The sequence below is a fragment of the Lipotes vexillifer genome, unplaced genomic scaffold (assembly GCF_000442215.2).
Source record: "Lipotes vexillifer unplaced genomic scaffold, Lipotes_vexillifer_v1.1 scaffold180, whole genome shotgun sequence".
NCBI classification, from domain to species: Eukaryota; Metazoa; Chordata; class Mammalia; order Artiodactyla; family Lipotidae; genus Lipotes; species Lipotes vexillifer.
In genome coordinates this window covers 2,620,349-2,643,375 of record NW_006796149.1, presented here as the reverse complement: position 1 = coordinate 2,643,375, position 23,027 = coordinate 2,620,349, and the positions used below count along the sequence as shown (strand labels likewise).

The 23,027-nt window shown below is 40.8% G+C and overlaps 1 protein-coding gene across 1 annotated transcript in view; it reads left to right on the top strand.

Moving 5' to 3' along the window:
* The window catches only part of FGD6 (FYVE, RhoGEF and PH domain containing 6), a 110,496-nt gene that overhangs the window by 68,791 nt on the left and 18,678 nt on the right, over nt 1-23,027 (top strand). Inside the window, exons 8-13 of the mRNA XM_007468213.1 lie at nt 83-170; nt 17,666-17,716; nt 20,862-20,920; nt 21,004-21,075; nt 21,792-21,860; nt 22,398-22,481. Coding sequence (XP_007468275.1) covers nt 83-170; nt 17,666-17,716; nt 20,862-20,920; nt 21,004-21,075; nt 21,792-21,860; nt 22,398-22,481 — 423 coding nt within the window. The remainder of the gene's footprint in view (nt 1-82; nt 171-17,665; nt 17,717-20,861; nt 20,921-21,003; nt 21,076-21,791; nt 21,861-22,397; nt 22,482-23,027) is intronic.

The following is a 23,027-nucleotide window of genomic DNA, read 5'->3' as shown; positions in this document are numbered from 1 at the left end:
TCGGCTTCCCGAGCACTTGGATCTGGGTCCCTTGCTTCTTAGGAAAATGCGTGTGTTTACTTTGGATGCCTTTTCCTTTCAGATGAGCCCACGCTGTGCTAATCTGGCCCTCAAGCACTACCTGCTCAAGCCGGTTCAGAGGATCCCCCAGTACAGGCTGCTGCTAACAGGTGGGCTTCTCTGGCAGATTACCAACCAAGCAACTCCTGTCATTCTTAGGAAACCCTGCCTTTCCTAAGAACCCCTCTCTTTTTCTGTCCGGTAGCCGATTTTCCTAACACATGAATTTATACATTGCTGGCAGCCTCATGTAAACGTTGCCGGCACTGAACTTCTTTAGTTCTTTGGTCATCCATGTGCATTCTCTGCTCTAGGCATTCATACATGTTAATTCCTTTTGCTCAGAACTTCTTTTACGGTCTCAGCCCCACAACGCTGTATCGTTTTACCTGGTTAATATTATTAATTCCAAGAAGGTACTTTCCCAGCCACTCAAGAATGAGGTTTAGAGGGTCACTCCCACATATTTGTATATCAACTACCATGGCCCTCTAGTCGCTTACTTCAAAGGGTTGTTATAAGGATTGATTGATGAGCTATGTGCTTAGAATAGTGCCTTGGTCACAGTAAGTTCTAAATAAGTATTAGCTGCTCTTATCAGTAGTATCCATATCCTTATCATCATCATGATTGTCATTATGTCTGGTCATTGTCTGTATCTTCTACTGGAGCTTCAGGATTACAGGACTGTATGTCCAGTTTACCACTGTAATAGTTAAAAAAGAGAAAAAGAAAGCTATGATTTGAGTGAAGGCACACTGCTCAGGACTTTATATTCATTGGGTCTTTAAGTCTTCACCATAGCTATGCATATATCACAATATTATTTACATAGATGAAATAACAGGCTTATAGTGACTGAGTGGTCTGGCATCACGAAAAGCCAGTATAGTCTCAGTGCCAAGCATAGTATCCAACACATACTACTACTAGGTCCTCTGTGGTATTTGCCGGGATGGACTGGATATGCAGTGACTTAATATACATATATAATGTGCATTAAGAACTATGTCAAGGACTTCCCTAGTGGTCCAGTGGTTAAGACTCTGCACTTCCAACACAGGGGGCACAGGTTTGATCCCTGGTTGGGGGACTAAGATCCTGCAGGCTGCATGGCATGGCCAAAATAAATAGATAGATAGATAGATAGATAGATAGATAAGTATCTAGATAAATAAATAAAGAATTGAAGAATTGTGTCCAAATGCACAAGAATATTCAAATGCCACTGCCACTCTAAATTCAATCAGTTGTAATTTTATGTAAATAGATTTTGAGGTACTTGGTTTCTATTAGTGTTCTTAAGCAATGGCACCCCTGCTTTAATCCTTAATCACTTTCTCTTAAGCCAAGAGCTATACTGAATGAGGTAGGTGAATTCTGGAAGCCTCCATACCTTCCAGGCTTGCCTAGTGAACTGCTGATGAGGAAGGCCTGCCTTTCAGCCCTAGGACTGGCTACCCTAGGTATTTCTACTTAATTTGAATTTCTAACTGTGAAACAGGCACTGGATTTCTCTCTGGAATGACATAGGCAAACCACATAATTTGAGGATATCCTGTCCATCTGTACTTTCTTTCCTCTGCATTTGGCAGAGATTTAGACTACACAGGGCAAAAGGAAGTGCCCATGCATGTATTGTGTTTCTGCTAGATAAATTCAATGCTGTATCATAAGTGAGCTATTGAATGGCTTAGGCTATTTCTACAGCTATCGAATTAAATACTGTTTTTAGTGGCAAAAGACTATGGTTTCAAATGAGAGAAGGATGGAGCAAGGTTCTGAAATTTTCATGTAAAAATATTTTTTTCCCCGCACTGACTGATCAAAGTAAAAGAGTTACACATGTGTTTAATATAGGTTTCATACTGAGTTTGATTTTAATTGATTAATGGTGAAATAGCAATGGCAAGTTTTAAAAACTCTCTTTAAGAGAACAGATTTCATTTGTTTTATAACCAACATGATGTGAGCTTGGGGTTAGTTTTGAGCTTTGTCTTCTTTAATCTTAAAGCCCTCCCCACCCTTAACTTGGAAAATCTCCATTATTTAAATGATGTACCATACTTTATATATAGCAGACCCTTAGTGGATTTATTTGTTCAAGGTTACAAAGTCAGGACTAAAGTTAAAGAAAGAACATAGACTTTGTAAAGCAATAACTGACGATTCATTCTATGCCTTTTCTTCCATTGATTCAAATTCTTCCCTTCCTCCACCTGACCTGAAGTCCTCCATTACCTCCAAAAGCCATCTCTGATTATTCCATTTCTCCTTAACCCTTTGTATTGGTGCAGTGTGACTTAGTAAATATTTATTTGATGCCTTGTGAATTTGCTAATATTTATATGACTTGAATGTTGATTCCTTAATTTTTTTTTGCGGTACGCGGGCCTCTCACTGTTGTGGCTTCTCCCGTTGGGGAGCACAGGCTCCGGACGCGCAGGCTCAGCGGCCATGGCTCACGGGCCCAGCCGCTCCACGGCATGTGGGATCTTCCTGGACTGGAGCACGAACCCGTGTCCCCTGCATTGGCAGGCAGACTCTCAACCACTGCACCACCAGGGAAGCCCTGATTCCTTAATTTGATTATAAACTCCTTGAGGTCAAGGAGTGAGTCTTTTAATTAATAATTAATAAATTAGTGCACCCCAGTATATCTGGGTCCCTTTGGGATAGCTTGGAAGCTGTTTAGGAAATAATTCTGGTTGGTTTTAAGCTACATTTAAAACATCTCTTTAACCAAAATATCTGTAGCTTAATTAAAGGACAACATTGAGAGAGAGAATTTCAGAGACAGTCTCTCCTCCATAGAGGTGGAGTGTCTTTGCCCCAGCAACACAAAGTGTCTATTAGTTGAAGCACCTGTGGTCATATAATCCTAAGGACATATGGGGGTTGGTACCAAAAGTTAGTTTTATACGTATTTTTATTTAAAACTCTTATTTTCCAATACTCCTTTTTGTTATGTTCTGAATTCTCTCTACTCTGCAAGATATTTCTACTTTTTGTTATCAAAGTGCCCCTATCTACGCACTTAGATTTTTAGAAGTTGGATTTTAAGTCTTAACGTTTGCACGTTCAAACATGTAAATTAGCTCTGGATCCTCATCTTTGGATAAACAAGCTCAGTGATTTAATCCTCCACACAACCTTGTGAGGGAAGTATTGATACTTTTATTTCCATTTTAGAATTTGGAATAATTCCAGGGGCACAGAGTATACAGGAACAGAGAGAAAGAGTGAGATTATTTCAGGCAACTCCTGACAACTTCGATTTACTGAGTTTCAGGCAGATAAAGGTATTCCTACCTGGCTTGGTATAAGTAGGTTTGTGCCCACCTTGGCTTCTTGGGAAGGGAAGATTGAGAAATGCAGGAATGAAGTACAGATAAGATAAGATAGTTTCTTTTGGAGTCCTTTAGAGAAAGGTAAGTGGAAATCCCTAGATACAGCAGTCCTGCCCCTACTGTTCAAACAAGCATCCTATGGTCTGCAGTGTTTTCTTCAGGACCTAATTTGGGTTTCTAGTGGGTGTTTTACTTAGGCTATTTCTTCCTTCGTTGTAGTAAAAAATTTCCAACTGAATTCTTGGTAATATTTTTTTAAGCTCAGCTCAAAATAGGATCAAAGAAAATGTATATGTTGTATAATGAAATGTGTATAATGGTGTATAATGAAATGCCTAAGATTAGAATTTTTTTTTTAAGTAGTAAAGAAAGTGATTTACTTAATTTAAGCAGGAAAAACTTGTAAATTTTACCTTTATTTTGGCCACCTAGTAGCAGTGGATCTGGCCAGTTCTTTCAATCTATGTGGAGCCCACATCCTATGTGAAGTTAGGACAAAGGGGGATCTTGAGGCAGCAGTGAGGGAGCAATTTTTAAAAAGTGAACAGATGCTGCTAAAGGAGCAGAATTAATTTTTTACCACTGCTTATTTCCTTCCTCCTCATCAGTTCAGGGTAGAGACTATCTTTTTTATCCTTACTCAGTGTCTGCATAGATTCTGGCACATAACAGGGACTCAGTAAACTGAAAGGCTTAGGGAAATAAATGTTCCTTTTTATGAGGTTGAGAATCCCTATGCAGTGATGCCTGTGAACATTTGATGGATGGGTGGATTGATAAATTGCTTTTAAGAGTAAAAACACTCTTCCAGTTACCCAGAAACAAAACTGTGGAAAGGACTAAAATGCTTCTCTTTCCTTGTCTTTCCTCCGTCGTAAGATCTGCTGACTAGTTTTCCTCTGCTTCTGCTTCCTGCCCTTTCCATTTCCCTTGTTATGCTCCAGGCCAGGCCTTTCTAAACTCACGCCAAGTTGTGGCAGTATCTTCCTATTGGTCATGCTCCCTTTATCACGCCCGCTTCCAAGAAGACCATAGAAAAAACACACTCCTCCCATGTCTCCACTTTGCTCTCACACTACCACACTCAACACTTCTGACACCAGATATATAGGTTTTTTCCCACACCAAGCGACTCTCTTCAGCATCAGCTATGTGTCCTATAATTCAATTCAATTCTGACACTGTCTACCTGGAGATAGTGGGCTCAGTTCCACAAGCCTGACCCTTCCAAACTTCAGGTGCCATTCACAAGTCCCAGGCTGTAACCTATATTTCTGACCGACCGACTGTAAATCTCGGTTCCCATGGCTTTCTCCTTGGGTTTGAAAGTTTGCTAGGATGGCTCACAGAACTCAGGGGAACACCTGTTTACGTTTACTGGTTTATTATAAAATGGTATGCTAAAAGATAAAAATGAACTTCATATGGAAGAGATACATAGGGCAAGGTATGGGGGGTAGAACTCCCATGCCCTCTCTGGGCACACCAGCTCCCTAGAACCTCACCAAACCCTGTATTCTGGGGGTTTTATAGAGGCTTCATCATGTAAGCATGACTCATTAACTCCACTTCTAGCACCTCTCCCCTTCCTGGAGGATGGAGAGTAGGGCTGAAAGTTTTAAGCTTTTAATCATGGCTTGGTCTTTGTGGTGACCAGTCCCCATCTAGGAGCCGACCAAGAGTCACCTCATTATAACAAAGGACACTACTGTCACTTAGGAAATTCCAAGGCAGCTTTGTGTCAGAACTAGGGTCAAAGATCAGATATTAGAACAAAAGATGCACCTACTACCCTTTTTTTTAAATGAATTTTTGATATATTTTAATAAATTTATTTATTAATTTTTGGCTGCATTGGGTCTTTGTTGCAGTGCACGGGCTTCTCATTGCGGTGGCTTCTCTCGTTGCAGAGCACGGGCTCTAGGCATGTGGGCTTCAGTAGTTGTGGCTCGCGGGCTCTAGAGTGCAGGCTCAGTAGCTGTGGCACACAGGCTTAGTTGCTCTGCAGCATGTGGGATCTTCCCGGACCAGGGCTCGAACACATGTCCCCTGCATTGGCAGGCGGATTCTTAACCACTGTGCCACCAGGGGAGTCCCACTCCTAGTGCTCTTATCTCTCAGAAAATTACAGAGATTTGGCGAGCTCTGTGCAAGGAACCGGGGCCAGAGACCCTACAGTTGGCCCTTGATATCAGCAGATTTGGAACCCATGGATAGGGAGGGCTGACTGTACTACACCACTTTATATAAGGGAATTGAGCATCCACAGATCCTGGTATCTGAGGGGAGTGCTGGAACTAATTAATCCCTTGCAGATACCAAGGGATATGTGTATATGTTTTCTATCATTTCACAGATATACTTTTTTTTTGCGGTATGCGGGCCTCTCACTGTTGTGGCCTCTCCCGTTGCAGAGCACAGACTCCGGACACGCAGGCTCAGTGGCCATGGCTTATGGGCTAAGCCGCTCCGCGGCATGTGGGATCTTCCCGGACTGGGGCAGAAACCCGTGTCCCCTGCATCGGCAGGCGGACTCTCAACTACTGCACCACCAGGGAAGCCCACAGATATACTTTTTTTTTTTTTTTTTTCCTTGCGTTATGCGGGCCTCTCACTGTTGTGGCCTCTCCCATTTGCGGAGCACAGGCTCCGGACGCGCAGGCTCAGTGGCCATGGCTTATGGGCTAAGCCGCTCCGCGGCATGTGGGATCTTCCCGAAACGGGGCACGAACCCGCGTCTCCTGCATCGGCAGGCGGACTCTCAAGCACTGCGCCACCAGGGAAGCCCCACAGATATACTTTTATTCTGCTTATTAGGAAAGTTGAAAACCTGCTTATCCTAGCATAATGATGGATACATGTCATTACACATTTATCCAAACACACAGAATGTACAACACCAAGAGTGAACTCTAATGTAAACTGTGGATTGTGGGTGATCATGATGTGTCAGTGTAGATTCATCCATTGTAACAAATGGACCACCCTGATGGGGTATGTTGATGACGGGGGAGGCTGTGCATTTGTGGGGGCAGGAGATGTATGGGAAGTCTTCATACCTTCCCCTCAATTTTGCTGTAAATGTAAAACTGCTCTGAAAAGTTAAATCTTACTTTAGAAAAAAAAATGATTTATCCACGGTATAAAGACCACAATTATAAACCTGTTCTATATAAGCAAAGAATTGCCCAAACCTTATTTTCCTTTGTTCTAGCTGCATTCATTTTCTTACCCTCTCCTGAAACCTGACTTTCAAGGCCAGATTCTCACCTCCATTAATCAATCACCTACTCATTCAACCAGTATTGATACAGGCTGGCGCTGAGCTGGGCACCTGTATACACTGGCAGACAACACAGTGGTGGTCCCTGCCCTTATGGAGCTTACAGTCGTACTCTTTGGAGCCACACCCAACCCCTCAGGGTCCCTCCCAGCTCTTCCTCTTCTCAGTTCCTAAAATTTATATTGATCTGGTCACCTTTTTTTTTTTTTAAGTTTAACCCATTTCTTTTCCTCCAGGTCTTTTTTTTTTTTTTTTAAATACTTACTTATTATTTTATCTTTGGCTGCATTGGGTCTTCGTTGTTGCTGCACGCAGGCTTTCTCTAGTTGCGGCGAGCGGGGGCTGCTCTTCATTGCGGTGCACGGGCTTCTCCTTGCGGTGGCTTCTCTTCTTGCAGAGCACGGGTTCTGGGCACGCGGACTTCAGTAGTTGTGGCATGCGGGCTCAGTAGTTGTGGCTCACAGGCTCTAGAGCTCAGGCTCAGTAGTCGTGGCACACAGGCTTAGTTGCTCCACGACATGTGAGATCTTCCTGGAGCAGGGCTCGAACCCGAGTCCCCTGCATTGGCAGGCGGATTCTCAAAAACTGCACCACCAGGGCTTCCCTGGTGGCGCAGTGGTTGAGAGTCCGCCTGCCGATGCAGGGGATACGGGTTCGTGTCCCGGTCTGGGAAGATCCCGCATGCCGTGGAGCGGCTGGGCCCGTGAGCCATGGCTGCTGGGCCTGCTCGTCCGGAGCCTGTGCTCCACAATGGGAGAGGCCACGACAGTGAGAGGCCCACATACCGCAAAAAAAAAAAACAAAAAAAAAACTGCACCACCAGGGAAGTCCCTGGTATTTTTTAAAATTAATTAATTAATTAATTAATTAATTAATTTGGTTGTGCCAGGTCTTAGTTGCAGCACACAGGCTCCTTAGTTGCAGCTCGTGGGCTCCTTAGTTGTGGCAGGCAGGCTCCTTAGTTGCGGCATGCAAACTCTTAGTTGCAGCATGCATGTGGGATATAGTTCCCTGGCCAGGGATCGAACCCAGGCCCCCTGCATTGGGAACACGTAGTCTTATCCACTGTGCCACCAGGGAAGTTCCTGGTCACTTGAGTGAGAATAGTCTGAGGATTTATTTTTGTAGGGGTCACTTTTTTTTTTTTTTGAAGGGATCTTTTGTGCCTATAAAAAATATGTTACATATTATAAAAAAACAAAGTCCCTCTTCATCTTCTACCATCCAGGGACTATCATATATCCTTTTAGGGTTGGTGTTTTTTTGTTAGGTGGGTTTTTTTTGTTTTTGTTTGTTTTTGTCTTTTTTTTGTGTTATATGTATTATAAGTTTTTCAGTGAAAAGCCTTTTATTTGTGGAAAGCTACTGCATTGGTGTTGAAACAAGGTGAATCAGTGGGGATCATAGTGGAGAAAATATAATGAAAAATATAATTTAAAAATTCCTCTGAAGTATTTTTTCCATTTCTGTATTTGCAGAGGGGAAGAAAGGCTTTTGAACTTTGATTAAATTTGGATCAGGTAGTTTCTTTGATCTTGTTCAAAATATTTATAAGTGACTTTAACAACATATTATATTACTTTTCCTATAATCTTTGCCTTTAGTCTGGGATGGCATTAACTCCCTCTAGGTTTTAGAAATCCAGGATTTCCCATGTTGGTAGAAAATGGGATATTAAAAACATCTGTTCTGAAGCTATAAATTTGAGTTATGAACAGGCTAATAAGCAGATTTGACAAAAGATCAGAATCAAATTAATGCATGACTTTTAAAATCCCTTCCTGAAAATTGAAACTTTTGCTTCTGAAAATTCATTCTGCTTAGCAAGTGTTTGTTTGAAAACCATAGGCTAAAATCATTCTAACACTTTCTCTAGAGCAGAACTTGATGAAAGGAGAGGCTGTCCTGGACACCAGCCAAAGAATTTATTTTCTGAGGAACCCAAAGTCCCTGATATAAAGCAGCTCCGTCCATGTAAAATGGGAGGGTGATAATTAGCTCAGCTCTTGTTCTTTTGCAATTCATTTTTAATCGTAGTTGTGAATAAGGTATTTTGAGAGATGATATGTAATAAATTATGTCCATGAAGTATTTTAATACTACAGAAAGACTTCAGGATATAAGAGGTAAGCACATTTTATCTGCTTGTTCTATTAAATTATAGCTTTTAAATGTAATCTCACTTATTGTATAAAACAAGTGTTCTTAACCTTTTTAAGGTTAAGCCAGAATCCCTCTGGGAATGTGGTGAATCCTATGGATCTTGTCTCGGAGTAATTTTTGAAGTTACAGAATAGAATTTGTAAGATTAAGAGGAAACCAAGTGGCCTGAAATAAAGTTATTAAAATAATTTTCAAGAGTGACAGAGTAATAATGTGCTTCTTTAGGTAATACATTAAATAGGAAGAGGTGGTGTGGATCTAACAGCTGTCATGATTTTGAAGTACTGGTGAGAGTAAACAGTATTTTGAGATGCCTGCAACAACCGTAATGTCATAGAAAAAACATGCGATTTCTATGGTGATAAAGCCCTGGTGTCATTGATAATACTGTGATTTGTTGACTACATTTGTCATGGAAGGAAATTCCATATTTCACTTAGAGATTAGTAGAAAGATTTTTTGGTTTTGCCTGTCCAAGTTTGCAGACCCTCTGAATTCTACCCATTAGACATTACTGCAAAGCCGTTCTTTTTCCAATTCTCAGTATAGATTTGACTTGGATCCCCTGCAAGTAACTGAATGCCTCTATTGCTGGAACGGGCCTTGCCAAAGATCTAGCAAGCTGACTGTTGCCAAAGAGTTTCCCTCTTAGCATGTGTCAGAATCATGGGCTCACATCAGGAACTGTTCCAGGGAATTCCCTCGTGGTCCAGTGTTTAGGACTCTGCCCTTCCACTGAAGGTGTACAGGTTTGATCCCTGGTCAGGGAACTAAGATCCCGCAAGCTGCAAGGCCATTTAAAAAAAAAAAAAAAAGGGAACTGTTCCAGTTGGAGAAAACACTGAAATTCAGTCAAACTTGAATTCACTTTGGTGTTTATATTTGCTTTATTCTTCACTTAGCAGTTCTTTGGGTAGTAAAATATACTTATCTCCCCAAACCTCATAATTAGGGTAGTGGGGACCAAATTTGGATAAGAGATTCCTTAAGTTAGACTTGCCTGCGTCAAGGCCATTTCTGTACTGTGTGAGATTCTCACTTGATAAACTGGCAGGCTTAAATGTATCCACAAAGAAAAGCAGTCTCAGTGAAGTCAAAATAATGGTTGTTTACATTTGTCGACTTTCCTATGGGTCTGACTCCCCTAAGGGCATTCTGTATATGCCAAGCCAACATGTCCCGCTAAAAAGGGACCAAAGGGAGATTCTGTCCATTGTAAGATCTAATCCAAAATTTTGTCCTAGGACGAGCCTGGCATCAGGTTTGGTTTGTGAGTCCTTTGGGCATGCCACCTCTGGACCAGACTAATCAAAGTAAGACAGGCCAGGGCTGCCTCATGTGGCTATGCCCTGACAAGGGCTCCCGGCTGAGTTCTAAGTCCAGCCAGCGCTCCGCTTGCCATATTGTGTGCCCTGGCGAGGGGCTGCATCATCCCAGGAGAAGTGGCCTTTTTAATTCACAGAAAGGCATTGCCAGCTTTCCAAGAACATGAATCTGTGAACCTGAGAGCCCAGAAGGGTCACTTTTCTAACTTAGGCATCTCTGGGCCACATTCTCAGAGGCCAGAACTGACCTAATATTTGAGAAGCAGGAGAATTAGAGCAGAGACTGGAGCACTTTTTAATTAGACCCTCAGAGTATCATCTCAACTGCTTAGTAAAATATGGAGCAAGAAGTGATAACCCTAAATGTCATTTAGTCCATCATAAATTAAGGAAACATTTGTTATATGCACCAGACCTTGTTCTAGGTGCTGGGGGATATAAGGATAATTAATTCCGGCTCCTGGTCCTCCTGAAGCCCATGGTTTAGCATTTGTGCTTAAAGGGATACTTGACACTATAGAACCATTAACTTAGCTTTTAACTAGTTGCTGGCACTCCATATTCTCATTAAGGTTAACTTAGTTTGCAATTTTATCCATACATATCAAAATGATTTTGTGTATAGTAATAAATAGAGTACATCATTAAAGAATATTCTGAGAGGGAAACATCAGTCAATATGTATTTTAAAACATCAACAGTTAAAGACATGTAATACCATTGCAAAAACAGACCTATTGATTAAAAATAATAATTATTATTCTGCCATTGGAATAGGGAGGTAACTTGAAATAGACTGTTGTTTATAAGAATCTAGTGTTGACAAAGTAGGAAGTGCAAGACAATAGAAAGGATTATTTGGTGAATAACCTGTTAAAATTTGAAAAGCTGGGCTTCCCTGGTGGCGCAGTGGTTGAGAGTCCGCCTGCCGATGCAGGGGATACGGGTTCGTGCCCCGGTCTGGGAGGATCCCACATGCCGTGGAGCGGCTGGGCCCGTGAGCCATGGCCGTTGAGCCTGCTCGTCCGGAGCCTGTGCTCCACAATGGGAGAGGCCACAACAGTGAGAGGCCCACATACCGCAAAAAAAAAAAAAAATTTGAAAAGCTAATTAAAATTCATACATTATTGGATACACTAAAAATAAAATCAAAACTAGATATAGGGCTTCCCTGGTGGCGCAGTGGTTGGGAGTCCGCCTGCCGATGCAGGGGACGCAGGTTTGTGCCCCGGTCCGGGAGGATCCCGCGTGTCGCGGAGCGGCTGGGGCCGTGAGCCATGGCCGCTGGGCCTGCACGTCCGGAGCCTGTGCTCTGCAACGGGAGAGGCCACGACAGTGAGAGGCCCGCGTACAGCAAAAAAAAAAACCCACTAAATATAAATAGGCAGAGCACAGAGGATTTTTAGGGTATTAAAAATACTCTGTATGATACCATAATGATGGATACATTTCATTTTATATATTTGTCCAAACTCATAGAATGTACACCAAAGTGAACCGTAATGTAAACTATGGGCTCTAGATGCTAATGATGTGTCGATGTAGGTTCATCAGTTGTAATAAATGCCCAACTCTGGTGGATGATGTTGATACTGAGGGAGGCTGTGCATGTGTGTAAGCAGAAGGTATTTGGAAAATCTTTGTACCTTCCCCTCAGCTGCTCTAAACATAAAACTGCTTTAAAAAAATAAAGTCTTAACTTAAAAATAAAAAATTACAGGGCTTCCCTGGTGGCGCAGTGGTTGAGAGTCTGCCTGCCGATGCAGGCGACACGGGTTCGTGCCCCGGTCCGGGAAGATCCCACATGCCACGGAGCGGCTGGGCCCGTGAGCCGTGGCCGCTGAGCCTGTGCGTCCGGAGCCTGTGCTCCGCAACGGGAGAGGCCACAACAGTGAGAGGCCCGCGTACCACAAAAAAAAATAAATAAATAAGAAATAAAAAATTACATATGAAGCATTAAACTATAGGAAAACCATGGAAAAAAATAAAATTGGTTATTTATTAGAGCTCTCAGGGTAGGGAGAGGAGGAGAGATGATTTTCTAAGCCCCCCAAATTAAAGAAATTATAAAGGAAAATATTGACACCTTTCAACTCTTCTATATAATAAAAACATTATAAAGGTTTAAAATATAGTTGAAATAAAAAGATAAACAGTACATCAGAAAACATATTTGTAACAAATATGAAAAATACTATTTCCCTAAGAATATTAAAACTTTTATAGGTATCTGGACTAAAAATATGAACAAACAATTCACTCAGAAAAAGTATACATAAGTACACTGTGGCATGTTTAAGATCCTCTGAATCATAAATATCAATTAAAATAAGTTATCAGTTCCCCCTACTACATTAGCAATAAAAAACTACAGTACAGGGCTTCCCTGGTGGCGCAGTGCTTGAGAGTCCGCCTGCCGATGCAGGAGACGCGGGTTCGTGCCCCGTTTCGGGAAGATCCCACATGCCACGGAGCGGCTGGGCCCGTGAGCCATGGCCGCTGAGCCTGCGCGTCCGGAGCCTGTGCTCCGCAAATGGGAGAGGCCACAACAGTGAGAGGCCCGCATAACGCAAGGAAAAAAAAAAAAAACAAAAAAACAAACAAACAAAAAAAAAACTACAGTACATAAAACTGGCAATCATTTAGTGAAGCTGGTATTTTCATATATAAATAATGATATTTTAAATTGGTATATCCTTTTAGGAAAGGTTTCTCATGATATATATAAAGTACTTAAAAAAAACAAAAACCTTTTCATTCCCATTGATATTCTGCCGCCTCCACATACACACCCAAAATGTGAAGTATAGAAAAAGACAAATATATCAAGACATTGACCACTGTTACTTGTAATTAAAATAATCACACAATTTATTATTCAAACCCAGTACCTTTAAAGAGTGCAAGGGGCAGTATTTATAGTAATACCTGGACAACAGGTATATGGCAGAATCATATGGGCAAATTAGGATGTATGGCCATCAGTTTATAACAGCCAAAACAAGATAACTAAAAAGTGACTTAAGTCTAATAAAAGAGTACCTAAGTCCCATATCATATATCCCTGGAGTGGCATGTTTGCTACTCCTATGTCTTAAAAAAAATGTGCGGGTTAGAATACTTTAAATCTGCTATAAAATTCTATATATTTTTAAAATTAAGTAAAGTCAAACATTTATAAAAATAGAAGGAAATACTTCAAAATAAATAGTTGTTTTAGAGAGATGTTCATGGTATGCTTCATGATACTTTAGAATGAGAGTCATTAGTTTTTCAATCTGGGCCAAGCCGACTTATTTTATGTATGGGGATACTGACACCCAGAAATGCCTCTGACATGGTCAGAGTCACATACATACCTCTGCTAGACATGGCTGGACAAAGAAAGTAAGAATCTGTCTTCTCACTCCCAACAAAGGCTCTTGAGCTCTTTGCCAAGCCACCTTCAAGATGGCAGCAGTGTGTCTTACAACCTGATACTTGATCTTTATTTTGGTATTTAAAATAATCTCTACTCCGTTTCACAAGTCAGGATAATTTTAGGTGGCTTCTTTTAACATTTGAAATTTTGGCAAACAGGCTTTCATTGACTAGACTTATTATTCTCTGGATCTCATAATTCTGTATGTTGTTGCTGAGTTCATTACATATTTAGGGAGGAAAGAAGAAATCTAGATAATACAAAGCAAGACATGTCGTTAAATTCAAAACACTTGACTTTGGAACGTTACCCGGTCCTATATGCTAATTTCCTCTGTGCTCTGCCATCAACCGTTTCTGAGCACACAGTCCAGGAATCTTACTGGGTGCTGTTGAATTTAAAAGTCCCCAATTCCCACAGATGACTCATTTTTAGGAAATGGTTACTGTACCTCTGAATCATTTTCTGCTTTAAGTTGATTATTCGTTGATTAGGCAATCACGGGATTGTAAGACTTACTAGGAGCCCATGTATTGAAAACTTAGACCTCTAACAAGATATGGTATTTGTTGGGTCCTCATTCTTTCACTCTGGGTCTCACATATGAGGACAAAGTTAACTTGCATAGCCCTTGAGACTGCACATGCTATGTTTTGGTTAGTTTTGTGCTGCTAATGTTGGATGATGGTGATGATGGGAACTGATTAACTTTTAATCAACGATGCCACCTGGTGGCCAGAAAGTACATTTTGTGGTGTCCAGGCATGCTGTACCAACCTTTTTTTCTTTGATAAAAATAACCTCAGTAGCATTTGAGGCATTTTTATTACTGAAGTTTTGAAAAATCCTTGTTTGGTTTGGTGGAAACAGGAAAGTCATAGAATACTACAAGTCCAATATGGCAAATTGAGATGACTCCTCTGCTCTCCTCGATTTTTTAATGAAGCTCCAGCAGGATGCTAGGACCTAAATGATATGTAGTAAACAATTCCAAATGACCAATGCAGGAGTGTCTGTCTGGTTTCCCTTCCTGCGTTTCACCTGGGTTATGACAGTCACTGGGGCAGCTGGTGATTTCACTGCTCATTCCATCTGACTCAGAGGGTGATCCGTCTTGTTCTTCTCATTCTGTAGTTAAGGCACTAGTGATTCTTAACTGAGGGGATCATGGTCTTGTCTTCCTAGAAAAGGTAACAGTTCTCAAAAGGAGTATGTACTGCAATGAGATGCCCTGAAAATATGGATGAATACATGAGACAGTTGAATTTCTAAAATTCAGTTTTGGAAAGGTGAATTTTGCAAGTTGAGTTTTAAGATTTTTTTTTTAATTGGCAAGGAAAGTAAACCTTAACCCCATTTTCTCCTTGATTAATAACACGATTTTGCAACATTTTCATCCTGGGTTTTCTGCACAGCCAGTTTGTGTATTTCCACTTTGTTCCTAAAAGTTTAGGTTGGCGAGCAGCAGCTGAGCTTGAGTACAAGGAAAGAAAATGCAACTCAGAAGCTTATTGGGCTCAGCACAGTGATTCTGAGGTCAGGATTTCCTAATATGGACATCTTCCAGTGACCTCTTTTGGTTTAGAGAAATGTCTCAGCTTGCATGGATATGCTTCTGTATTAAAGAACAAGAATTGAAGACAAAATGGGAACTTGCTATGAATCTGATACTTAGGTAAATCTGCTTTCATTTCCACACTCTTCAGCTACCTGCGGCTTTAAGGAACATCCCTTTTGATTAATGAAGTAGCCCAAGAAGAGTAAGTTTTTCTCCCTAACCCTGTCGCTCTCATGGAAAAGTTAAATATTTGGATTCACTAAACATGGCTTACATATGGAATGCATTCTGAGTGGGGTCAGAGTGAGATTAAGTTCATTTTTCATCTCCAGATGAGGCTAAGTGTAGTGTATAATCAATGTATTTTGTTAATTTTTGTGGGTTTCTTATTTATTTGGTTGGAAGAATTGCTCTCCAACTTTTATGTTCAGATTACCTTCAGATCTAAATTGCTTGTGATGGTCTCTGGCCAGGTAGAATCTATGCCGTGGTGCACAGAAGCTTAACGTCGTCATACACGATATCTCGCTGTGGCTTGTTGCCAGGGCTGGATATTTATAATGTGCATGTCTAGACTCACACAGGTTCTTGGATCACTGTGTCAAAGATGTATAGTTTCAGCAGTTGGGTGTGTATGTTAGTCGTCTATTAAGTTTGAAAATCTGGCACTAACGTCCAAGCTCCCCTTTGTGCCTTTGAGCATGACTTAATAAATCCATGGGATGAAATTATATCTGTTCCATAATATTGCTAAATGGAGATTGGATCTGATAAAAATGCATTCAGTCTTTTAATATGCCTTTCCTCTTTCCATTTCCCAACTCCCACGGGCATTAGGATTGGTTTCAGCCTTTATTGCCTTTTACCTAAAATAAGACACAATCCTGTCTAAAAAAAAATCATTTTTTAAAATTCATTAAGCATTTCTTATCCCTTGCATGCAAAGTCTCTGGCTAAGTGCTATGAGAGATAGAAAGATGAATCAGATGTAGGCAGGCCCTGCCCACAGGAGCCTTGAGTCTAGTGAAAAAGAAAATGATAGAAGGCATACAGTAACTGCTGTGTAATGTGTTATTCAAAGGGAAAGAATATTTCTTTCAAATGGAAAGTTTGGTAAGAGAGGAGGAATTTGAGATGAGCCTTGAAGAATTATGAGTAGAATTTTTATACGCAGAGACAGAGAAAGGATTCAGAAGAAGGGAACATTAAAGACAAAAAGTATGGAGCCAGGGAACACATGGGAAGTGTTTAAGGAATTGTGCAGAATCAGACTTAAGAACAAAGGGCCTGTGTAAGGCAGTAGTAAGAGAGAAAAGCAGAAAAGTCAACAGGGACCGTGTAGCGGGGACTTGAAATTCCAGGAAATAGAATTTGTTTTAATCTGAGAGTTAATGGGAAGTCATCCAACATTTCTCAACAGAGAAGGAAGTATTACCTTGAAATCCTGTAACATTCCTTAGTTACAGGATTTATGAAATATAACCTGTTGCCTTAAATTTTTTTTCGTATTACTAGAAGCACTATATACCATGTTGCTCGTTTACAGACCATCTTTTTTGTGTGTGTGTGGTACGCGGGCCTCTCACTGTTGTGGCCTCTCCCGTTGCGGAGCACAGGCTCTGGACGCGCAGGCTCAGCAGCCATGGCTCACAGGCCCAGCCGCTCTGCGGCATGTGGGATCCTCCCGCACCGGGGCACGAACCTGTGTCCCCTGCATCGGCAGGTGGACTCTCAACCACTGCGCCACCAGGGAAGCCCCCCAGACCAGCTTCATCTAGACCAGGGTTTCTCAACTGCAGTCCTATTGACATTTTGGTGCAGATAATTCTTTGTTGTAGGGCTGTCCTGTGCATTTGTAGGATGTTTAGCAGCGGCTCTGGCGTCTAACCACTAGATGCCAGTGGCATCCCCTTTCCCCCAGTTGTGATAATCAGAAATGTCTTCAGACATTTCTAAATTTCTCCTGGGGGGCAAACCTGCCCCCATTTGAGTACCACTGGTCTAGATGTATGTATTGCATTTTTCTGGTGTTCTGGGCATTGTTAGACTCTTAAGATTGCCAGATCTCAGAGTTCCTTAGACATTCAATCTATGAATGCTTGAAATTTGGTACTAAAACATGCATCTGATCGTGAGATTAAGGTACTTTGTGCATGTTGGAGTTAAAGAGCTGAACTGGGCATCAGGAGACCTGGGTTCGGGTTCTGGTCCTAGCTCTGCCACAAAGAGGTTGTATTACTTGAGTGAGACCGTGTCCTCGGTAGCCTGATTCCTCATCTCTAAAATCACCAGTGCAACCTCTCAGGCTCTTTCTAGCTCTGATTTTGTGTCCTGATTTCAAATTGACCCCAGGGCTTTATTCTTTCATTTTTAGAAAGGTAGCACACACAGAATGAATATGTATATTAACCAATAAGGCTGACTAGAGTATTGAATAAGAAAGACAAATGTTTTTTCCTTAGTGCTTAATTGTACTAAATACCATAACCTTTTTTCCTTTTCTAGACTATTTAAAAAATCTCTTAGAAGACGCTGGAGATTACAGAGACACTCAAGGTAAACAATTTTTGTGGTCTCATGTGTTATAAAAGTTTTTATATTATGTTCATTTGAAACTGGAAAGTAAAAACGTAACAAAACCCATATACAAAACTGTGTTTTATTCATAAGAAGCCTTTTTAAACTCTGTTTTAGGCAAATTAAAATAGAACTAGATAAAGTGGTGCTGGATGCAAGTGAAATTATAGGGGCAAAAGATGCCCATGGTCAGGCAGCCATTGGAGCCAGCCTCCTGAGAGAGTGGTCCCAGCATAGTCTGTTGTCAGGGAGCTTCATCCTCCTGGGCTCAGTCTGTCTGTGCTGGGGTGCATTCACCTTCTCTAGATGTCCACTGCTTTCAAAAACAGATTGAACCAGTTGATCTGCAAGGTCCTTTCAAGCTTTAAAATCATGAGTCCATGAAGTGACCAAACTACACAAATTAGAGATAAGGTCTAAAATAGTTTATTATTCTGGGACTGTTTAATGATGGGCATTAGCCTTACCATCCTCCCACCCCCTCACCCCAGTAGTACTTAAGGGAAATAGTCCATTACAATACAAGGGACTCATTGATATTCATGGGGTAATCCACTGTGTGTGTCTGTGTCTGTGTGTGTGTGCATGTATGTCTGCTGTCTCTCTCTCTCTCACTCTCTCTCTCTCTCTCTCTCTCTCTCACACACACACACACACATGAGGATTTAGTTCTGTTTAGGAGAGTAGTGTTTCTTTCTATTTATTCCCAAACTACCTCTTTTAAATGTCATAGGTATATCCCTGGTTCTAATCTACAGAAACACATTAGGCAAATCCATCTCCACGCCATTCATTTTATGAATTTTGATCACATTCTTGTGCATCCTTTACATTATCAGATTACAAAGCTGAAAGGTTTTTAACCCATTTTTGTAGAGATTCTTATTCATTCTATTAATCATTTTACTTCTTCTGTAACATCTTTTATTCGCAAGTGTTATGCTTTTAAAGGTGCTTTTTAAAGGAAAAGTTTGGAGTGGGGGACATGACATGCTTCTTGTCTCTGGTAAACATATAATTTAGTTGAAGAAGAAAGTCTGTGATAGGGACTTCCCTGGTGGTGCAGTGATTCTGACTCACGCTCCCAATGCAGGGGGCCTGGGTTCGATCCCTGCCTGGGGAGCTGCATCCCGCATGCATGCTGCAGCTAAGAGTTCGCATGCTGCAACTAGGGAGCCCACGTGCCACAACTAAGACCTGGCATAACAAAATAAAGAAAGAAATATTAAAAAAAGAAAGAGAAGAGTCTATGATACCTGTCAGATAAAGAACAAAGCAGATAGCTTTAAAGTAAGGATGCACTTAGCAGTATAGAATCATTTGGAAGATGGAGGAAAGTGTGAGGATTGAAGAGGCAGAGCTTTGCTTCGATGGAGGTAGAACCAGAGATGAGTTGATGAGAGATGGCGGACAAGAGGAAGAGTGGGCATTCCAGGTCAGAGTCTGTCTCATGAAGATAAATATTTTAGACAGATTTTAGCAGATCGGGCCTCAAGAAAACATCTGTCCCAGGGCTTCTGCCTTCAAGGAAAGTGAGTTATTAGCTCCATTTTGCTGGTAAAACAAATACAGGGCCAGAAATTAAGGAGCTTGTTTAAAGAAAATTACACACTTCAGCAAAGACATGGCTTAGGATAAGCAGTGAACAGTGATGTGTGCTGTATGGCCAGAGGCAACGAAGTAAAGTGATGAGATTGCCCAAAGGTGAGGGAAAATGAGACTAATATACCTTTGGAGGATAAGCAGAAGAGTTAAAGGAACAGAGTCACCAGGGCCTCTTAAAGAGATGATATGAGGAAAGTAGAATTGCAGAATGGATGGGAGAGGTCAGAGCTTGGAGGCCAGGTGACCAAATAGCAGCAGCTTTATTACTTCATCCATTCATTAAATTTTAAAGCTTTTATCCCTGTCCGCTGGAAGTTCAAGCAGGCCAGAAAGCAGGGAATGTGTCCAAGGTCACCTCTTGAATATCTGCCATGATGAGTGCCAGATACAGTAAATTCTGATATGTGGTTTGAGTCTCTATAAGGAAATACAGCTTTCCTTTAATAATGGTGATAATAATACATTTAAAGACTATAGAAACCTCCAGGGTTGGTACCAGAAAGAGTATCCCTTGGTAGGTATAGTAGCTGGACCAAAACACCTCAAACCCTTTCTGGAAATTGATTTTTTTTTAATAGTCCTTTTAGTGACAATTACTGTCATTGCCACACCAGCCTCAGAAGGGCATGCTTCCTTCTTTAACACTCTTACCAGTTTTTCCTCAATGGTAGGGCTTCTGTCATACCAGGTAACCAACTTTGTGTGGATTTCTAATTAGCATTGCAGGATGTTTAACATCCCTGGCTCCTACCCATTAAAGGCCAGTGGACCTTCCCAGTCATTGTGACAACTTAAAATTATCTTATACATGTCCAGGTGTCCCTAGGGGAACACTATTGTCTTGAATTGAGAACAACTGTAGCCCAAAAGGAGACAAAGTACAGACTTTTTCCTTTATATCTAGTTATGAAGATGACAAGACTGAAGCATTCAAAAATGTTTAATAAAGGCAAGAGGTTAATAAAAAGAATAAAACACAGGTGAAGCTAAATAACCCAACTCACAAAATAATGTATGTAATTTCCTAAGGTCTAGTATGCTTCCATGTGGCATTTCTTCCCTCTTGGGATCAGACAAAGAGAAGGCAGCTAAGCCCTGACCCTCTTAAATAGCTGGTCCTCATAATTCTGGTTTCCTATCCCAGGATCCTCCTCTCCCAAGGCAGTTTATCCTGGAATGGTCCTCAGTTTCCAGGTTAAATCCTATTCATCCTTGTAAACTTCAACAGAATAATCAACTCTCAGCACAAAACAACCCTGATGTTCATACTATTGATACACATGGTCTGTAATGTATCTTTAGAGTCTTTCTTTGGCTCATTGTTTCATAAGTACTGTTTTTCCTTGGTTTTGCTCTCATTGAACCGCATCGCCTATATTTCTGCTCACTCACAGTTAACTGATCTCCTGCAGTGGTCCGTGGCTGTGAACTAGCCGTCTTGTTGTCTGGAGTTGCTCAGTGTTGCAATTCATTGGTGATGATAGTGATCGAATGCCCCTTCTGTTCCTACATATTTTAGATGCCCTTGCCGTTGTTATAGAGGTAGCCAACCACGCCAATGACACCATGAAGCAAGGAGTAAGTATCTTCATTTCAACGGCTGCTGTACTGTTGAACCTGGGAGCCCGTGCCTTCATATGCTGTGCATTCTCTTTCTGTAGGACAACTTTCAGAAACTTATGCAAATTCAGTACAGCTTAAATGGACACCATGAAATAGTTCAGCCTGGACGGGTAAGTGTTTTAGACTGCCTTTTGCAAACTTAATGCAATGGATTTAGGCACCGTTTGTAGGTATTTTCATTTGAGTTATGAAAATAGGTTATTTGTTATTGTTACTCTTCAGTGACCCAGTCTGGATCAACTAAGTTCATTCTATCCTTTCAAAACATTCATGATTTAAGTCATTGTGACAAGAAGTCCAATTCAATTAGGAGAACGGCAAGGGACCCCACAGAGTATCTGACCAAATAGGATCATTTTATTGTGTAATACTAGCTGACCTCACACAGCTTTAAAGACAATTTCAATTAAAATCTTTAATGTAAGAGAAGATTATGAGGGGAGGGAGAAAATTGGTATTTTGATGTTCTTCCTAGAGCACAAAAGTGACTGAGGGAATGAATTCAGGGAAATTACAAAGTGCAATTGTCAGGATGTTGGCTATGCCTCAAGATCAAGTACACACTCAGTCAATTACATTTCAAACCATATGGTACCCCTGGGCTCAGTATTGGAGTTATGAAACTCTGCTGGCTTATCCAATTCCTAAATGACTTACAGGGTTTAAAAAGAAGCCATGGCTGTAAAAAGTAACAAGGAAACTATGTCTGCCCAGCCTCCACACAAAATAATTCTGGGGAAAGAAGGTCGAAAAGGAAATTACATGTATATGTATATTGTAGTTGTGTTGTGAGAGTACTAAATGGATGTTTGTTTGGATGAATCAGGTTTTTCTCAAAGAAGGAATTCTGATGAAGCTATCTCGGAAAGTCATGCAGCCCCGAATGTTTTTCCTGGTAAGTGGCCACGTGTGTTTCTGTTGAGCCCGAGGCAGGGATAATTGCTTAATGAAAGGAGACGGTTGTTCAGGACAGATAAGATTGGCACATTCAGACAGCAGTTTTAGTAGGATCTTTGACTGGCTGGATTGCTTTTTGCATGTCAAGTATAGGAAACAAAGTCTTGTATGATACATAACTAGAAATTCACTTCCTTTTTGAATTTAGTTTATTTCATCTCTGATTTGGAAAAATTGATTCAATCAGTGATTTGTTTTGGCAGATTATAATACCTTAGGGGGGATTTAGAATTCAGAAAACGTTAAATCTGTTACAGAACTTGGAAAGAAAGCACATTTTCTAGAAATTGCCTTCTAGTAATATTCTAATAGAACATTCTAGGTGGTTCTGGTTTTATAAGCAGAATATAAGTATTATATTCAGAGAGTTTTAAACAAAGAGGTAATATTGTTCCTTTATTCCTGTATCTTACCAATATCTTTGTAGCTGAAATTTGTTGCTTTACTTTGTCCTATGAAATGTTTCTACTTTCAGTTTAATGATGCTCTGTTGTATACAACACCGGTGCAGTCCGGGATGTACAAACTGAACAACATGCTCTCGTTGGCTGGAATGAAGGTCTGTGCATCTGTTAGAAGATTTTTTTTTTTTTTTGCAGAAGATATTTTTTTACCCAAATGTATTTAGAGAAAAAGCCCTAAGATAATCATCTTCTCATATCCCTATCTCTTCTCTCTTCATGTGTTACTGTTCATTTATTCATTTTTGTAGTTATTTGCTCCCTCATACATTAATTTAGTCATAAGATATTGAGAACTACTATACTGAGAACTACTATAAACAAAATGTGTTATCGGTTTAGTGAAAAATATAAAGATGAATTGAAGCATGATTCTTTTGTCTCCACCTCTACTCCAGTCCCTCCAGGAGTTTAGCAACTAGGTGGGAAGCTAATACGCTGCATATCAATACCTATAAAATAGATAGTAATAAATATCACTATAAAGGCACAGTTAAAGGTTGTGGGAGGTCAGAAAATAAAGAACGTGCAGCTTTTGGTGGGACATGGTAGAGGGATTGGTGGTAGTTAGGAAGAGGGAGACTTGAGGAAGTGTTTTTGGAGGAAGAGCCAAGAGCCTTACAGAATTGGTCACATTTGGCCAC